This window comes from Typopeltis vanoorti, chromosome 9 (genome assembly GCF_054136105.1).
Source record: "Typopeltis vanoorti isolate ZY-2024b chromosome 9, IOZ_Tvanoo_1.0, whole genome shotgun sequence".
Classification (NCBI taxonomy): Eukaryota; Metazoa; Arthropoda; class Arachnida; order Uropygi; family Thelyphonidae; genus Typopeltis; species Typopeltis vanoorti.
The window spans coordinates 120,195,457-120,214,961 of NC_143557.1; the positions used below are offsets into that span (position 1 = coordinate 120,195,457).

Below are 19,505 nucleotides of genomic sequence, written 5' to 3' on the forward strand. Positions count from 1 at the left end.
TCAGATGCAATCCATCCATCTTATATAATTCCTTTCACCCATGAAACTCACTCCACACATCCACAAACTCCAAACCACTCCTCCTGCATAACCTATGCATAGAGCCATTTGCAATTATGGTCCTCCTTCTCAACTCTTCTCTGTCATACCGTGGCAACAGACTCACTATCTTAACTCATCACTATCTCATAGCAAATTTTTTCTCCTTTTAAATCATTCGTTCCTGCCACTACTATCATTTCTTTCACCTTCTGCTTTTGCACTCTGATAGACTCACTTACATCCTTAATTTTCACACCCAGTAAGTACGAATTTAACAAACTCTCATCTGTTACACCTCTTAGTAAAGAATTACTGTACAACACTCACTCCTTCATTTTTCTTACACTCCCGGTCATACTCTTATTTTTCTTATCACACATTTGCCTTTTATTAGCTGATGCGCTCGGTAAACAATTTTACAAATGCTCCAGCTGCCGCTTCGCCTTGTATATTACTCTGCGCAATCGTGCAATCTCACTCATTGCAACTAACTCTTCATTTTTTTTTATCCATTAAACCGTTCTCTCGTTCTGTATTTTTACCTTCACTCTCACTTTAACACCTTTCTCAAAGCTATCTGGTACTACATCACAAATTCCTATCATATCATTATTTTCCAAATTCCACTTTCAACATCGACATCAATCTCGCGACCTGAGACACACTTTCCTTATACTTTTGGCACACATTCACTCCACTATCATTATCGAACCAAACTCCAAACGCTCTCCACAAGGCATACATCTTGCAGACATTACGCTAAACAAATTCCCTTAAGTTAAAATTTTTGAACAAAGATGGCTATTTGGACGCCATTGTTTTTCTTCTCATCAGTGCCATGTGCATGCTATCTATCGTATCTTATTAAAATACTAATTAAATAATGCAGAAAATACACAAAAATCACACAGACACTCTAAGTTACCAAAAATAAACAATACTACGTAAGATTCAAGCAATATTTCCAAGTATTACTATTACTCAAAATAACACATATTTTCAGGAGCTCTAAGCACTACACACCATGTAGCCCTCTAGTGGCCAACTGATCAGTATTGTTGATGATAGCTGAAGAACTTCTTCAACTAACAAAAAATAGGTTAAAGGAGGATTTTAGATCTGGAGGAGATTGTGTTCATTTGAGGTTATCTGGTGTGAGATAGAGAAAAATAGAACAAATGTGTTGTTGTTGACTATTACTATAGATACAGGAAGTTCATAGGAAAACACAAAGTCATGTATTGACAAATTAACACATTGAGTGCAGTCACCCAATTATTATGGGAACTTCAATTATGGGGATATAGATTGGTTGGAAGAAAGGACCCTAATATACCTCAGGGTTCTGTATATTAGGGCCACTATTCTTTAATTTGTATATCAATAATACAGAGAAAGATTTAAGAGGGGATATTCAGTTGTTTGCTGATGATGCAAAACTGAGAAGAGCAGTAGTTGATAAAGGTGATTTTTTAATGTTGCAAAATGTAAGATTCTGCACTTCAGGTTGAAAAGATTGCATACAGTACAGCAATACCTCGCATAGTCCGGGTAATCAGTTCCACTGATATCCCAGCCTGTTTGAAACCAGACTGATCAAGGAACTAAATACATACAAAAAATAATAATTGGTTCCAAAAAAAAATATTCTCCCTGTTTTTCAATAAACAAAACGAGATTGATAAATTCAAATGTCTTTATCAAAAATAATTAAACAAAAAATACATGTTTTTCATAATTCATTTTTATTCTCTAAAAATTGCAATATCGATGTCTACACATTTTTCTTCTTTGGTTTTTTTCTTTTCATACATTTCTTTGTAGCAATGAATTGCATTGTTTATCGTTTGACGAATTGTAAGGCTATGTTCAATATTGGGATCAACTTCCATAATATTCTCCTTGTCAGAGCATATTATGCTTAAGTCAAACGACTTAGGAAACTTGTCGGGTTTTATTTCTTTATTGTGCTTTTAGCTTAATAAAAAAATGTGGTGCAATTACCGGAATATGCCTTATGAACTTCTAAACCACAGAAACCTCCACTTACAGTGTTTCATTATCCAGTTCATTAGTGTTCGATTCAATGCACTCAATTACGTTGATGGAATCTAACTCTTTGAAACCAAGTTGCTGTCCAATTTCCACTATGTTATTAGTGACTTCAGCAAAATGAGTTTCAAAACCAATGAAATCATTTGTGCAATGTGGTATGATATGTTTCCATACTGCTCTCATATTGCTTGCCGTTAATTCATACCATGCTTTACCTATATTTTCGATAATGTTTCTGATGTTGTAGCTATTCCAAAATTCCATTAAAGTAGGCGCATTTTCTCCTGTTGTAGCTTTTATGGCTTGCGAAAAAGTGTGGTGCAAATAATAGGCCTTAAATGTCGCAATGACACTGTGATCCATTGGTTGGATCACCAACGTATTTGGTGGAAGAAAAGTTATTTGTACATTTTCATTTAAATCACAGAAACCAGTTGGATGACTGGGGACATTATCTAAGATCAATAAAATCTAATCCTTTTTCTCTGCAATAACATTCTGTTGTAGTGCAAAAATAGTTGGTGAACCAATCTTCAAATAAAATTCTTGTGACCCATGCTTTCTTATTTGAACGCTACAACACTGGGAGATTATTTTTTGATACATTTTTAAGAGTTCTAGGATTTTCTGCACAGTACACAAGCATCGGTTTTAATTTGAAATCCCCTGCTGCATTTCCACCTAATAACAGTGTGAGACGGTCTTTTGAAATTTTATATCCAGGGCATGACTTTTCATTGGCTGCTATAAAAGTGCATGACGGCAACTTTTTCCAGAATAATCCCGTTTCATCAACATTAAATATTTGTTCATCTTTGTAGCCACCTTTTTATGATTTCACTCAATTCCTTTGGATATCTTAAAGGAGCCTCTTTATCTGCACTGGCAGATTTGCCAACAATACGAACATTGTGAATACCAGTTCGTTGCTTAAAACGAAAAAACCACCCACAACTTGCCGTAAAATTTTTACTAGTTCCCTCACCTTCGTTTTCTATATCATCAATAGTCTTCGAGTCATTGTAAAGACTTAATGCTTTGGCTTGAATTTCCATTTGACTAAGCAGAACTCGCTTTTGAGTTAAGTCTTCGATCCATATGGATAATAGCCGCTCCGTATTTACCATTCGAGTGCTTCTGGTTTTAGTCACTATTTTTGATAAATAAGAAGCTGTAGCCATACCTTGCAATTTGTATTGATCTTTTTTTTTTTGATAAGTTTTCGAACTGATGACTCGTCTATTCCTTTTCCACGGCCTATTTTAGCAAAGGATGCACCTTCTTCATGAAGCTTGATTATATTGAGCTTTTGTTCTAAAGTGAGCCATTTATGTTTCTTGGTGACAGAATCACTTTCACGTTTTCTTTTTGCACTCATTATGTAGTTTTTTTAAATGGGATTAAAATTTAATTATCACAAATTAACTTTACTGTAGATTTGTGCATCGAAAACTGATAGACATAGAAGTTAATTCAACATTAAAGTTCACAAACGTCCACTGCTTACTCGTATTACATATAGCTTACACATTAAGACGAAGGAACATAAGCTGCGTTTACATTCTCACCGAGTCCGGGTGCATGCGCGCGTGCACACACAGTGTGTGTGTGTGTGTGTAAGATTGTACTGGATTGCAGTTTCCTGCATTCCAGTACAATCTTACACACGTATAAATACAAATATTATTATATGGTATCTTGAAGAAATTCAGATACTCATTGTGGGAGATACAAACTGACTATTATACACACAAAATCTATCATACTTCTCCTTAACCTCATTTATTGTCAGGGTGTTCACGACTAATTCTAGCAATTCATTCCACTTGATCACCACTCTCCAGGCAAAAAAATCAAGTTTGCAAATCCTACTAATCATGCTCTTACACAACTTCCATGGATGACCCCTAGTTCAATTTATATATACGAAAAATTTCTTTTCCATCAATTTTATGGAACCATTTTAATATCTAATAAGTTTCTCTCATGTTCCCTCTTCTCTACTTATTGACTAAACTTTGTAGTCCATTCACACCTTCAATCTGTCCTCATAGGAAGAATTCCACAGACCTGTCACCAGCTTGGTCAACAACTCTCAATCTTCTCCACCACCTACTGATCTTCAAGAAACCCAGATGACCAAATCTGTGCACAGTAGTCAGGATGTGGCCAAATCATAGCCTTATGAAGAGGGATAATAACTTTCCTATCTTGTATGTTTTTCAACACCCAAGTAATCTTTGAGCCATTTTGCCAAATGTTGCAATATGCCCTCTAAACTTCAACTCTCTCTCCACAATCATCCCTAGCCTCATCAGTTTCCTGCAATCCAGTACCATCAATATGATATACAGCAATACCTCTCATAATCCGGCTTCGATCAGTCTGGATTCACTATAGTCCAGTTTTAAATCCTAAAAAATTAGTACACAAAATTATTTTTTTTATACATAATTGTTCGGTTTTTTCCCTTTTCAATTTTTTCAGGGGTTCCCTGTTGTAATGCAGTTTGTTGATTGCACTAATATGTGATTACATGATAGATATGTGACAACGCTCACTGAAAGTTCTCTATGTTAGTGGATAGGGAGTTAAAGTTTAGGGAGCACATAGCAAAAGTGGCTAATCAGATCAGTGCATAGTAATCAATTGATTACTGTGCACAGATCTGGGCACCAGGGTTTCTTGGTGATGAGGAGGTGGAGAGGATCCAGAGGTGAGTGACCAAGTGGTAGCAGGTCTATGGAATGAACCTTACAAGAACATGTAAGATCTGTGGGTTACAGAAATTGGTTGAAAGGCAGAAAAGGGGTGATATGATTGAGACATACAAATTACTGAATGGTTTTTACAAGATTAATTCAGAAGAAATTTTTCAGAACAGGTCTGGTTGTGGGAAAACTAGGGGCTATCCATGGAAACTGAGTAAGAGTGTTACAACTAGGTTTTTTGCTTGGAGAGTAGTGAATGAGGTGAAGTAGTGAATGGAATAGGTTGCTAGAATCTGTTGTGGGTGCCATGATTGTATCAAAACAAAGTATGATAGATATTTCATGAATGTTGGATAGTTCTTGACATGATGTTTAGGTCCTCCCTTGATGGGTCTGAAGACTCCTTGGAGTTACCCATAATAATAATAATAAACCTAGTCAGGTGAGATGTTTGTCATTAATTCCTGAATTAATAAAAAAATTTAACAAGAATTTGATATTAATTCGGTATTTATTTTTAATATTAATTTTAGAGCCTTGTAGCTCAGTAGGTATAGACGAAGCCCTTTAGTCAGAAAGACATGGGTTTAATTCCCGTCCATGATGTGAGGAACCTTTATTGGGTCTCTTTCAACTAAAGGTGAGTTAGCCAGTCTCATATGGAGGTAAAGGATTTTTTCATCTGGAAACTTGGGTTTTTCATCCCTAGAACAGGCAAACCAGCCCTGTGAACACACCCACGGATCTACAGTCATAAAATACATACTTAATCCCTCATTGGGGGGGGGTCAACCTTTCCTAAGGAATGGGGGAAGAAAGGGGAGAACCCCAGATGAAATAAATAAATATTAATTTTAGCAGATGGCACATCATTAGGTTTAGTTATACAGAACTTCTGGCAGTGCTCAGGCTACATCCACTAAATCAGCCTTTCAACTGCACTATACAACCAGTTTTCTTCAGATTCCTTTCCATCAATGACATGGCTCCTGATAACATTCACATCAGAAACTGATCAACCAAATCAGAATGATTTGGTTGATCAGTTTCTGGTGATTATTATTATTATCAACAGACCTCAATGCAGTCAAGAGACTGATTGTGGTAGGTCTCACTCTCTCAAGCACAGTTCATCATACCTTGACTGTCCTTGCACTGACCACACTCTCAGGCAATGCCTTCCAATCACCCACTATTCTCCATGCATAAAATCTAATCCTCACCCCCTTGCTCACCACCTTATATGAGGGTGGAAAGTTTAGAGGAGGTGGAAACACCTCTTCTAAAATCTAAAATTTTAAAACCTTATACTTTGCAACAATAAACTGACATCTCCCACACACTCGCCCATTCAGACAATCATCTATTTAGGTCCTCTTACAAAGCTACATCTGCTCTATTTCTCATAACTCTCCCCAACTTTGCATCATCTGCAAAGAACTGTATATCACCATTTAACCCTTTTCCAATGTCATTTATATACAAATTAATCAACAAGGGCCCCAACAGATCCATGGGGCATAGCACTAGTGACTTTCCTCTTCTGAGAAGAGGAAAGTCCCCCATACACAACCTGCTAATACCTGACAGCTAATCTCCATTTGAGCCCACTAATTTACTATCCGACCCAATCTGTTCCAATTTAACTACTAGTTTGTCATGTGTCAATCTATCAAAAGCCTTTGTGAAGACAGAGGTAGCAAACTACAGACCAGTTAATATATTAGAAGTGGCTGATAAAGTATTGGATGAGTTGGTTAAAGGTAAATCCAATGTTGGGTGGATTGGAATGCAATACTTTATAGTGGGCAGCAAGGCTTTGTGAAGGGTAGGTTCAGTCTTAGTAATTTATTCACATTCTACAATAAAGTGACAGCAGAATTGGATAAAGGAAATGGCTGCACCAATATTTCTAGACTTTGCAAAGTCTACCTCATGTATATGAATCTCCTTTGTCTAATGTATTCATCACCTTGTTATAATAAATAAGCAGATTGCTAAAACACGATTTTCCTTTAGCAAGCCCATGCTGCCCATTAAAGAGAAGCCTACTGCTGTCAACCCAATTTTGAATCCTCATCTTCACTAGCTTCTCCAAAACTCCACACAAACAGATTGGCCTATAATTCAAAGCCATAGTCTCATCACCCCCCTTTTATGAAGCGTAACAATTTTGCCATCTTTACACTCCTTTGCAGCCTTGGTTAAAAATTTAAATTAAAACTACTGTTAACTCCCTGGAACATTCCATCAAGACACATTGTGATATATCATCAAGTCCCATGGCCTTGTTGACATCAGATTTACTCAATTCTTCATATACCTCCTGCTCACTCACCATCAGTGGTTCCTCCTACATCTCACTGCTCTCAAGTTCTGCACGATGTTGTTATCATGACAATGGTATACTTTAATGAATAGCTCATTAAACACCTCTATAATATCCTGCTCAGTGTTTATCAATCTCCCATTATCACTGACCAACATCATCCTCCTATAATCATTCTTCCTTCCACTGGCATATTAAAAAGACTCCCTAGGATTTCTTTTAGCCTCATTTGCTAACTGCTGCTAATACTACACTTTTGCTATCCTTACCAATTAGTCACCTTCCTTGCTTGCTTTTGTACTCCTCACATAACTGATAATTGCTACTCATCTTGTGCTGCCTCCACAATGACTTTTTCTTTGAAATTGCATGCTTCAGCTCTTTAATCACCCATTTTACATCTGCCTTATTTAATGACTGAGTGTATTCCAAATATCAGCCATTGCCTCTACCAGATACTTCCTGAGTAAAGGCCACTCAGCACTAATTTCCTTCCCAAGCAATTCATCATTCCTGATAATGCTGCAAGCTGCCCCCTGAGCTTGCCATAATCATTTTTCATATAGTTTCACATATAACTTTCTCAAAAAAGTTCTGATATGGCTGGTCTCCACACAAGTGATCCTGCATGGTAACTTGCACCAACTAGAGGATGATGGGACACTTCATTCACAACAATATCTTCTGTTGAGATAATCAAATCCAAGACCTTCAATCCATGTGTGGCCTCTGTTACATACTGCTTAAGGTAGTTATACCTTAAAAACTAAAGAAATTGATTCTCTTTGGATGGTGATGCTGTCTCTTCATTCTAGTTTGTATTACCATAATTGAAATTGCCCATAATGATCACACTTTTCTTATTAGCCAGACCAATTTAGCTAAACATTTCCTTCTCACTGCCTTCCACATTATCAGGTCTATAGCAATATCATACTAAACATTTCATCCTGTTCACCTCCACTTCACACCATACTGCTTCAAAACCACTGTCAGCATTTGCTCCTGGCATCTCCATTCTGGATGGACACAGCTTCTCTGCCATCATCAGTAGCACTCCTCTCTTTTTGCTTTGTCTGTCTTTGCAGAAGACTGCATATCCCTCCATCTCTATTCTTATCAGAATTCATCATCCTTCAACCATTTCTCACTTATATCAACAATTTCTTAGTTCCATCAGTGCTACAGTTTCATTTCCCTTGTTTCAAATACTTGTATCATCTGTAAACATACACACTAGCTCATTTCTGTTTCTAAAAATTCCCACTAACTCTGCTTCTCCGATATGATTCCTCCACACTCCCTCATCCATTTCTGTCTATCCTCACTGATGGTACACTCTTCCACATACATAAATGTCACCCCCATACTCTTGACTATCCTTTCTTGCACACTCGCACATCTATTCCTGAAACCATCATATAAATTTTTCACTCAATGAATCCCTATCCACCTTGATCTCTCCCGTTTCCCTCTGTTCCTTCTCTCTTATTCTTTTCACTCATGTCTCCATTCACAAACTCACCTGCTCTTCCACAACCTCTTACATCCTCAAGTCTTACAACAGCAACAGTTTCTTTTCCTGACTCACACCAAATCCATTCAAATGTAGCTCATTTCTTTTATACAGCTCTGTCTGTTCCTCAGATTCATCTACACATTCCGTTCACTTCACATAACTCTGCTAGCTTACCATTTATAATCTTCACTCACCTTCTCAATTCACTGTTATCACACCTGAGCAACAAACACACCGACTACCTTACCTACCACACTGTTATCTTTCACTCTCCTTAACAGCCTTATGACATCCCACCTTACATTCTTCTTGTTACCAGTCAAATCATTTGTGCCAACTACCATTACCAACTCTTTTGCTCGCGTACTCCTCTTATCCAGTACTTCAACCACCGTCCTCATTCTATCTTCTGGAAAATGTGCACCTTTTCATTTATCAAACCTCTTATTATCGAATCTCTGTACATTGCCACTCTTAAATTATTCAATATTTCTTTCATCTTATTCTTCCTCACATTCCCATGCAAACCATAATTCTCACCAGTTCATTCTTCATGCTTTTAATCTCTTGACTGATTTTTACCAACTCTGCTTTTCATATTTTCAGTACCATGTACACAAATCACATTTTCACTACCTTGCACATTTGCTGTCTTACTGCTCACTGCCACTCGCTCTCCGCTATCTATGCATGCTGGTTTGCCAGTCAACATCGTTAACTCATTGCTACTTTTGCTTGCTGTTTTACCATTACAGTTCAAGCACTCAGCCATACTATCAACTCCTCTTACTCCCATAGCTACATACCATGATCTTTTGCCTACTACTGCTTAGATTCAATATCTCATAATCCATTACTCTCTCATCTCTCCTATTAATCCTCTCCACATGAATATCTTCAATCTCCAAGCATACATACTGCATTGAAGACATCTCACAGTTTTTGAAAAATCCATGCCACTTGCATTTGTCTTTCGTGTTGAATTATGTTTCACCGCTCTTTTATTCCTGCTCAAAGCTGCCACTAGAAACAAAAAAATTAATAAATACAAAATTATAGCTACACTAAACATCACCTACTAATCACAACTATCATACAACAATATTTAAAAAACTAATTATCGCTATTGCTACATACAATTTTAAAATTTAAACTTATCTTTTCACAGCAATCTCAATGAACACCTCTCTCTTTGCCTGCCAGCTCACATACTCCTGTTATCCACTCTGCTCAGTCTACCTCCCAGAAAACAGACCTTGTGCACCTTTTCATTCACCCCACCTCTTATCATCGAATCTCCGTACATTGCCATCCATGGCAAGATGTAAAGTGGGACCTCTGACAATTATTGTTTCTCGAATTTTGGGAAGTTTTATGCATCCATATTTATTTAAATTCAGTTGATTTCTTTGTGCTGCTGCAGAATCTAAAAACAGTCTTTCCTTTTTGAATTTACCATGGTGGAGCATGGTGGTTTTTTACCTGGAGATCCTGTGGGTTACAACCCACTGGATATGGCCTGCAAATCAGATTAACCATAGTCGTGATTGCAGATGTATGATTTGTGTTCTTCTAAACAGATGGTTGCTGATCCCGCCACTCCAAAGTAAGCCAACTTGCAGGAACAGGGTATTTTATATACCTCCAGGCACTAAGAGAGGAGGGAGCTGATCTTTGGTAGAACAGATAAGGGTAGCAAGTTTTAGGGTGGAGCTTAAAAGCTGTGTAGAGGTTGTGCACTTTTAAAAACTTGGCAATTTTTCTGTTGTGCCATGGATTTGGGGGATAGTGATGGCATTTCTGAAATCCTTCTGAAGGGATGGCAGTGGAACTGATTATTTTTTAATTCTGTAATCACTGGAAAGGAAGTTGTTGTGTATGTAGTTGAGTTTGGTTGAAAGAGAGGTTCCACTGGAATGAAGATTATAGGCTCTATTGGTTAGAGTTTTAATAATACCATATTGTTGAGAGAGGTGGTGGGATTATCTCCTGATATTATGCTCTCAAGGTATGGAGTATACATGCATAATTATTGCAGCCTCTTATTCTCTTTAGGTTGGATCCCTGCTGAGAAGTGAAAGTTTCTTATCAGCATGTTCTTTCTCATCATCATGATGACAGGGGCAAATATGAAGACGGAGAGATTGCTCTTTCTCTCCTTAAATGAAGATGAAGTTATATAAAAAGAAACTATTTTTTTTTTTTTGGCAAAAAATTTGAAATAAATGTTGTTAGTGAAAATTTATTGTAAATTATATTACTATAATAAACATTAACAGATTAATGTATGCATTAAATTGGTTGCCCACACATGCCACTCTCATGTCATAGTCTTGGGACTTCTCATGCATGGGGATGATATATCTATAGTTTTGTTTAAAAAAAAAAAAAAAAAAAATATATATATATATATATATATATAAATGGCTGCTGTGGCAGTTTAACACAATGAAGGCTAATTATATGCTTTTTATCAATATTTTCTTCTGAAGTGGATAAATGATGTACAGAATATATAAATTTTTATGTTTATGAACTGGTTGAAATCATGAGTGTCACATATACTGCACTTTTGCAATAGCTTCAGTATCATAAAAAAACAGAAAATTTTATATCACTTTATTATCATTTGTTATTATCGTTATCTAACGTTTATATAAAGCATAAAACTTGAATTTATATTATACTAGAGATAACAAGAAATTTGCTTATATTGTGCCATATGATCTCGTACATTTTTAGTGATGCTAGATATAAAGTCAGTTTATATTTGGAAAGTTTCTGTATTTTTCATATCCCCTATGTAAATCCTTTTCAGGTGAACAGATATGGTTAGCCCTTGAAAATGGTGTTTCACAATATCCCAAATTGGAAGGAAGATTTCCACAAGTGGCAGGTGTAAATTTTGCATTTGATCCTAAAAAACCTCCAGGCAGTAGAATTGATACCAAATACATTAAGATTGGGGATGAATATTTAGATCTTAAACAGGTTTGTTATTATTATTATTAATAATATTATTATTCTTACAGGATCTCTATGGAATAGAGAAACTAATTGTAGGAGATATACTCTACCATCCTTTTACCCTCTAGAAAATCTCCTTTTGCTTTTATCCTTCAGAAAATCTCCAAAGAGTATCTTATCATCCTGATGAAAGCACAAACTGTATTTCTCAGTCATGTCTTCCTTATATCTGCCAGATTGTACTTTGTCCATCTTCATTGTTGGCATTTCACAGTCCCCTTTTTCAGCTACTTTTTATTTCCCCTCTCCAAAGTTTACTAATTCACTTGAAATCAAGGCGATTAGACCTGCGCACAGTAGTCCAAATTCAGTTTATGATTAATGGTAATGATCAATATGATCATTACCATTAATTCAATGAAACTACTATCTCATCTCTGCTTGTGAACTGAATGTCCTGCTTAACATTACAGAAGTGCTGGAGCTTCTTAGCTCGGTCACTACCCAGTCAATGTCAACAGTGCCCTTTGATTGGAATGACCTTGGTTCAAATCCTGCCTAGAATATGAGGAACTTTTATAAACACTTTTCAAATGAATGCAAGTTCACCATCACATATAATAGCAGCAAGATTTTCTTCCTAAAAACTCTGGTCTTTCATCTCACAAAACAGAAACCAGCCAGAAGAACATTTGCAATGTACAGACATAAAAGCACTGGTCTCAGCCTGAGTTGCTTCTGCTGCAATTTCCAAACAACAAAGCAGTTTGATAAGTTGTTTTCACCACTTTTAATGATGGTGGAGCTTGGAGTGATGGCACACAAGGAGATGAAGTTCCTATATCTCTTCCACTCCTCCAGTATTGTTCTACCAGTCGAATACACAGACATTCAACTCTGAATCTCCAAATCATATACTTGGCTACATTAAATTGGTAATCCTCATTTATTTATGTACCTTTTCAGCTAATTTAGATTTTGCTTTGCATTATCTGCATACAATTGAATATCAGCAAGCCATTTATATTTTCATTTGGCATAAAGGTTCAATATTCCATAAGGCTCAGTTCCAGTACTGCTTCTTACTAGGAAATGGAAAATTAGTAAGGCATCTCCTTACTGCTTTCCCATTTCCTACACTAAGATGAGCTAAAAACTCTGAAAAAAAAAAAAAACATATACAGCAAGGTGCCAAGAGAAAAGCTGTTCAGAATGTTGCAATTATATAGTGCAAATGAGATATGATATTAAACAATATACAGTGTATATTTAAGTTGTAAATTAGCAGTTAGAATTGAAGTGAATACAGGAAGTTTAATATAAAATCAGGAATAAGGCAGGATTCACACTATCTCCAGTCTTATTTTACATCCCCTTTATGTGGTTCCCACTCATGAAAGGTTTGTTTGTAAAACTGTAATACATTCATACCATGGGTGGGATAAGGATCCCCCCCCCTCCAGTTTTGCTCTATTTTATTTTATTTTAGGTATTTTTTACCTGATCTGGAAACCGTGCTCTAGAGACCAAACATGGAACTTTTTCAAGCCACTTCAGACCTTCAATAAGCAGGGTAGTGGTCTCACATGGACAGTGAAATTCATCTCCTACCTAAAGACAATTAGAAACATTTAAACCTGCAGCCTGTTGGTTGGAGAATGGATACACTAACTACTTCATCAAGCAGACTGGCACATGGGTTTTGGATCACTTTATGAAAGAAAGTGGCATCAAACCAGTTATCAAAATTGGAGATGCATTCAACTTTGCTCTTGACTTTATGTGGATGATATTATATGCCTAAATAATCCCAGTTCAAGTCTTCAGGATTCTAAATTAAATAACTGTTGTAACAAATTTGGTATGAAAATCAACAATAAAAAGACAGACTATGAAAATAGATTGGAACATTAAAAACATCAGCTTTCAATTTAATTTTCACCCTGAATGGGAAACATGGAATAAGTAATATGTATCAGCCATTTAGTTAAAATTTTTTGTGAAGATGGTAAATTAAATATTGAAATAGACAACTGAATAAACAAAGCTGGGTATGAGTAGCAAGTTCAATAAATTTATATGGAATGAGAGAAATTAACCAAAGCACTAGACCAGAAGTATACAAGAATGTTCAAACCAATTTTAATTCATGTTTTTTTTATTATTTTTTTTTTATGGGTGCACCTTTTTGACAACTTGTATAGCAGAGTATATGTTCTTTTCACTATACCCTTAGTATTACTTTGGTCTAGCTACTCACTGATGAGATCTCAATAAAGATCGAAACCAGTCTGGGTAGTGACCTCCCACCATAATGTATAACATCATACATTTCATAGGAGATGGGTTTTACATTATGGAAAATACTAAGCATAGCGATCAGAACTTTCTCCACCTTTGCTACGAGTTGCCCTAGTTTGTACTACGTAATTGGGCTACGTGCTTTAGATCATGCTAGTGGTCGCTGATATTTTTATAGTTACTATATTCGGCATGAAACTCTTTGATTCCGATCTTTGAGTTTCTTATTCGGTTGTGAAACAATGTGGGATTTAATATCCTCTTAATTTAAATAATGTTTACATTGCTGAAATGAAGCCTATTGGCTCTTTATTTTAAATAATTTAATTCATGGATTTGAGAGTTGAGGTGCAATAACTCATCAGACTGAAGACCACAGATATGAGAGTTCCGAGAAAAATTTAAGGAGTGAAAAAATGGCATCAGTGGCAGAATCAGATTAAAATGAGGATATTAGGAAGGAACTTGACATTGTTAGCATTTGTGATGTGTGAGCAGATCTAGTCTAATGCAGTATAGCTTAAGCAGATTGAGAAAGGAAAGGTTAGCAAAACAGGTGTTTCGTGTCAAGATGACTGGAAAAAGACTCAGAAGAATATTTCTACAGCTCTTCTGTCTCATTTCTGAATATCTGATATATAGCAGAGTAGGAAATTATTACTAGGCATAAAGAAATTTTCTGGGAAAATTTGGAGAAAAGAGCACAGCTAATAATAATGGTAAGTACTTGCTGGATTTTTGTTTAGGACATGGACTAGCTATTGCTAACACGCTGTTCCGACAGAAAAATGTCACAAATTCAAATGGAGATAAGATAAGATACAAGAAATAAAAAAAAGTCTTGTTGACTGTGTTATTGTTGATATTGATGTTTTCCCACTGGTTAGGACACGAGAATATACAGAAGATTTTGAAATTGAAAGTGATCACCATTTAGTTTTTAGTAGGATAAAATTGAATTTCCTATTGAAAATAAGAGTACATAAGAAAGTTTTAAAAATAATCAAAGTTGAGCAGCTTTTGGAGATATGGAGATGATATGTAGACTGAAATATATTAATATAATTCAAGATAAAAGGAAACGGTTTGAAAACAAGAACTAGACCTTGGAGGTTCAGTGGCAAACCCTGAAAAAACATTGATTCAGCCAGAGAGGCAAGTAGTGAAGTTCTCTGTAAGTATAGAAACAGAACTCCATGGTGGACTCAGGAAGTTAAAGAGGCAGTCAAGCATATCAAAAAGTTCTGGCTAGTAAATCAGTTTGTGATCTTACATAATACAGAGAAAAATGTAAGAAAGTGAAGCACTGTATTAAACTATCTAAATAAAAGTCATGGGAAGACTTTGGTAAGAACATAAAAAAAAATATCAGGATAGTAGCAAAATATTCTGGAGACTATTGAAAAAGCTTAGAAATGGAGGAAAGGGTGTCTACATGTTTGGAGTAATTATTCTGAAAGATTGCTAAATGAAACAAGCATTATCAGCACAGTGGTAGAAAATGCTCAACAGGAATGTAATCAGAAATACATATCAATACTTGAAGTGAAGAAAGCCATCAAAAATGTGAAATGTGGAAAGGCAGCTGGAATAGATGAAATTCGACCAGAAATACTCAAATATGGGCGTGTAAAGTTTTACAGTGGCTACACTGCATAATTCAGAAGGTGATTGGAGTAGAGTCTCATAGTACTCATCTATGAAAAGGAAAATAAAACTGAATGTGAGAATTATACAGGAATTTCCTACTGAGTGTTCCTGTAAGATTTATGCAAATATTGTTGAGAAATGGTTAAGAAAAATTGTGAAAATGATGTAATGGGATGTACATTATATAGAGCAATACATAGTCTCTATATGTAACTCAGTGGTTAGAATTGAAGGAGGTACAGGAAGATAGTTTGATGTTAAATCAGGTGTGTGTGACAAGGTGGACATTATTTCCACTGTTATTCATTATCTGTATGGATCACATTACGAGGGTGGTCTGAAAAGTTCTCGGTCTCAACCATAGATGGCAACACTATCGGCGATATTTTTTTTTTTCCAAGTTGGTACATCTGTCATAAGCATCAGTGCGAAATTGCAAGTAATTCTATCAAGTAGTTTGTTTTATCCAGCTGTCTGAAGCAAAAGTGTTGTCTGTATCCCTTGAAATGGATAAAATTGAGTATCATGCAGTTATAAAATTCTTTGTAAAAGAAGGTTTAACACCAAAAGAAATTCATTTGAAGTTCATAAAAGTTTATGGGCACTCTTCTCCTTCATTTTTGACAATTAAAAAATGGGCTGCCGAGTTTAAACATGGCCATACCAGCTTAAGGATGTGTCCAAAAAGTGTAACAGCAGCAGAAATCATTGATCAAGTGCACGATATGGTATTGGATAACCAGCGAGTCAAAGTGCATGAAATTGCTGAGACTATAGCCATTTCAAATGAACATGTAGGATATGTTTTGCATGAAGAATTGCAAATGAAGAAGCTTTGCACAAGATGGGTGCCATACTTGCTCACTGCAGACCAAAAATGCGCTTGCATGAAAATCTTTGGACAGTGCTTGGAGTGTTTTAACAAGAATAAAGCTGATTTTGTGTATTGATTTATTACTATGGATGAGACTTGGATTCACCATTACACACCAGAATCCAAACAGCAGTCAAAACAGTGGACAGAAGCCAGTTGTTCAGCGCCAAAGAAGACAAAGTCGGTTCCATCAGCAGGAACGGTCATGAAATCGGTGTTTTGGGATGCTAAAGGCATTTTGTTTATTAATTATCTTGAAAAGGGTAAAACAATAACCAGGGAATATTATTCCGATCTTTTAACCAGACTAGACGAAAAAATTTGTGAGAAAAGACCCAATTTACAGAAGAAAAAATCATCTTTTGTCAGGACAATGCACCTGTCCACAAATGTTTTGGCAATGGGAAAATCAAGGGATCTGCACTATGAATTGTTGGAACATCCACCCTATTTCTCAGATTTGGCTTCCTGTGACTTCTATCTCTTCCTAAAACTAAAACTCTTCCTTGCTGGTCAGCATTTTTCTTCGAATCAAGAGGTGATTGCAGCTGTCGAGGGAGTACCATTACAGGGACGGGATAATGATGCTCGAGCATTGTTGGAATAAATGTATTAGTGTTAAGGGAGATTATGTTGAAAATTATAAATTCGTTTTTTCATTGTTAGGCCAAGAACTTTTCAGACTACTCTCGTATGAATGAAAGAAAGAAAGTGGTATTGAATATGATATCTGACTTGGCAATGTTAATCTTAGTACAAGTCTGCAAGATTCCCTTACTAAATTGAATAACTGTTGTAATAAATTTGTATGTAAATCAGCAATAAAAGAAGAAAGACATAGAAAATAGACAGAAACATTGAAAACATCAACTACATCCTGAATGGGAAATGTATAGAACAAGTAAAACATTTCAGCTGTTTAGGCATAATTTTTAGTGAAGTCAGCAAATTACATATGGAAATAGACAGCAGAATTAGTAATGCTGGTATGGTAGGAAGTCAGGTGAATAAATTTATATAGAATAAGAAAGAAATTAGTCAAAACACTAATTAACTGTGTTATTATTACTATATTATATTAAATGAGCTGTATATAAGACAGTGTTCAAACCAGTTTTAACTTATGGATCTGAGATCTGGACTAGAAATAAAACGCTTGATCAAAGACTGGAAATCACACAATTGAGAGTTTTGAGAAAGATTAGGGGGTGTGAACAGATGACTTGAATAGCAGTATCATTAAAAATGAGGATATCAGGAAAAAACCAAATATTGTTTGCATTCAGGAATATGTTAAAGCTGATCTCAACTGGTATGGTCACTTAAACAGATGGGTGAGGAAAGATTAGTAAAACAAGTGTTCTTTGCCAGGTTTGCAGAAAAAAGACCCAAAGGATGACCAAGATGTAGGTGAATTGATATAGTAAAAAGTGCCTTGGAAGATAGAAATATTATATCTGATAATGTTGGATTCTTGACAGATAACAGATTAATTTGGAAGAAAATTGTAGATAGGAAGTTAGTAATCATGTAACTTTTTCATGTAGTGCTATCATAATAGTACTGGTTATCCGAGTTGTTAGCATATCCGCTCTCCAGCCAAAAGGCTGTGGGTTCGAATCCTGCCGTGGGCATGGATGTTTGTGATTGTTTGTGGTGGACAGTAGATGGCATAGATGTAGATGATGGGGTTGAGTGGTATAGATGGAGAAATGTAGAGCAGATGCCCTTCCTCGATGAGTATTGGACTCCCTGGAGATGTGTAATAATAATAAATAATATCCTATACATCCCCCTGAGGATACATATCAGGAATTTGATGATGATGATAATTTTCAATGTAATTACTTCAGATATCCAGAAGAGATATATTCAGTTTTTATGTCACTTTTATCAGCTTTGATACCTTTTTTTTTTATTGCACTTTCCTTCATTTTTAAGCCATATGGTATTTATCTTTTGCTACTTAACTTTCTTACCTTTTTTTCTGTATTCTTTAAAGGCACTGACTTACTTTTCAAGAATTTAGTATAATTTTTTCTTTTCCTGCACCCACCTTGAGTTCCCATGAAATTCTGTTTCTTGTGCTTTAAGGCAACTTCACCACATGCTTCCCTGCTGGATCATGAATGTTTTCTTTTCTGGGTCTCTATATTTTGGTTCTTATTTTTGATGTGTCATTTTTTTTCTATTAATGCTTACACATTCAAATCTACAGTTCATCTCTGAAAGCCAATTAATTTTGATTTCTCTTCAATCTTTTGCACATATTTTCTTTTTTACATATGAAATTCATTTTATTCTGCTAAATTCTGATCACTTACTGTTTCATTTCTGGAAACTCTTGAACTAAATTCTATATATATATAAAACTACAAGGCTAGTTATTATGAAAAGCTGATGAGACAGCTTGGTTGTATCATGGAATGAGGAGTTGGGCAAAAAGGAGATCAATATTGGTTGGGTGCTATTCAAGAAGTATCTAGCACAAGCAATGTCTTTCATATATTTCATGTTAAGAAGCTTAAATAAAGTAGATTTGAAATAGATGAATGAAGAGATTAAGCATATATTACAGATAAAGAAGGCATTATGGAGACAACATAAGATAAGTGGTAATAATAACCATTTTATGAGGAGTACAAAGATCAAGGAAAGGGAGGGTGACTGTAATTTTTTTTTTTTTTTTTAATCTGGTTCCTACCCATGAAAGGTTGAAAGGTTATTAATAAACCCATAGTACATTTCTACCTTGGGTGGGCTAAGGATTTTTTTCTCCCATTTTTCTCAGTTATATATATTTGTTATCTATTTTTACATAGCCAGAAATCCTGCTCTAGAGACCAAACATGAAACTTTTTAAAGCTACTTCAGACCTCCAATAAGCAGAGCAGTGATCTCCCACCAGGTGATGGAGTTCATCTCCCACCTAAAGACCATCACAAACATCCATGCCCATTGCAGGATTTGAACCTGCAACATGTTGGTTGGAGAGTGGGTAAATCTAATTACACAGCCAACCAGGCCAGCAAATAGCAGTTAGCTAATGAAGCCAAA

General features: G+C 35.7%; 1 protein-coding gene across 1 annotated transcript in view; it reads left to right on the forward strand.

Annotated features, from left to right (window-relative positions):
- Positions 1-19,505, forward strand: part of LOC150103475 (uncharacterized) — a 384,849-nt gene that overhangs the window by 219,760 nt on the left and 145,584 nt on the right. Inside the window, exon 10 of the mRNA XM_090397834.1 lies at positions 11,475-11,647. Coding sequence (XP_090253960.1) covers positions 11,475-11,647 — 173 coding nt within the window. The remainder of the gene's footprint in view (positions 1-11,474; positions 11,648-19,505) is intronic.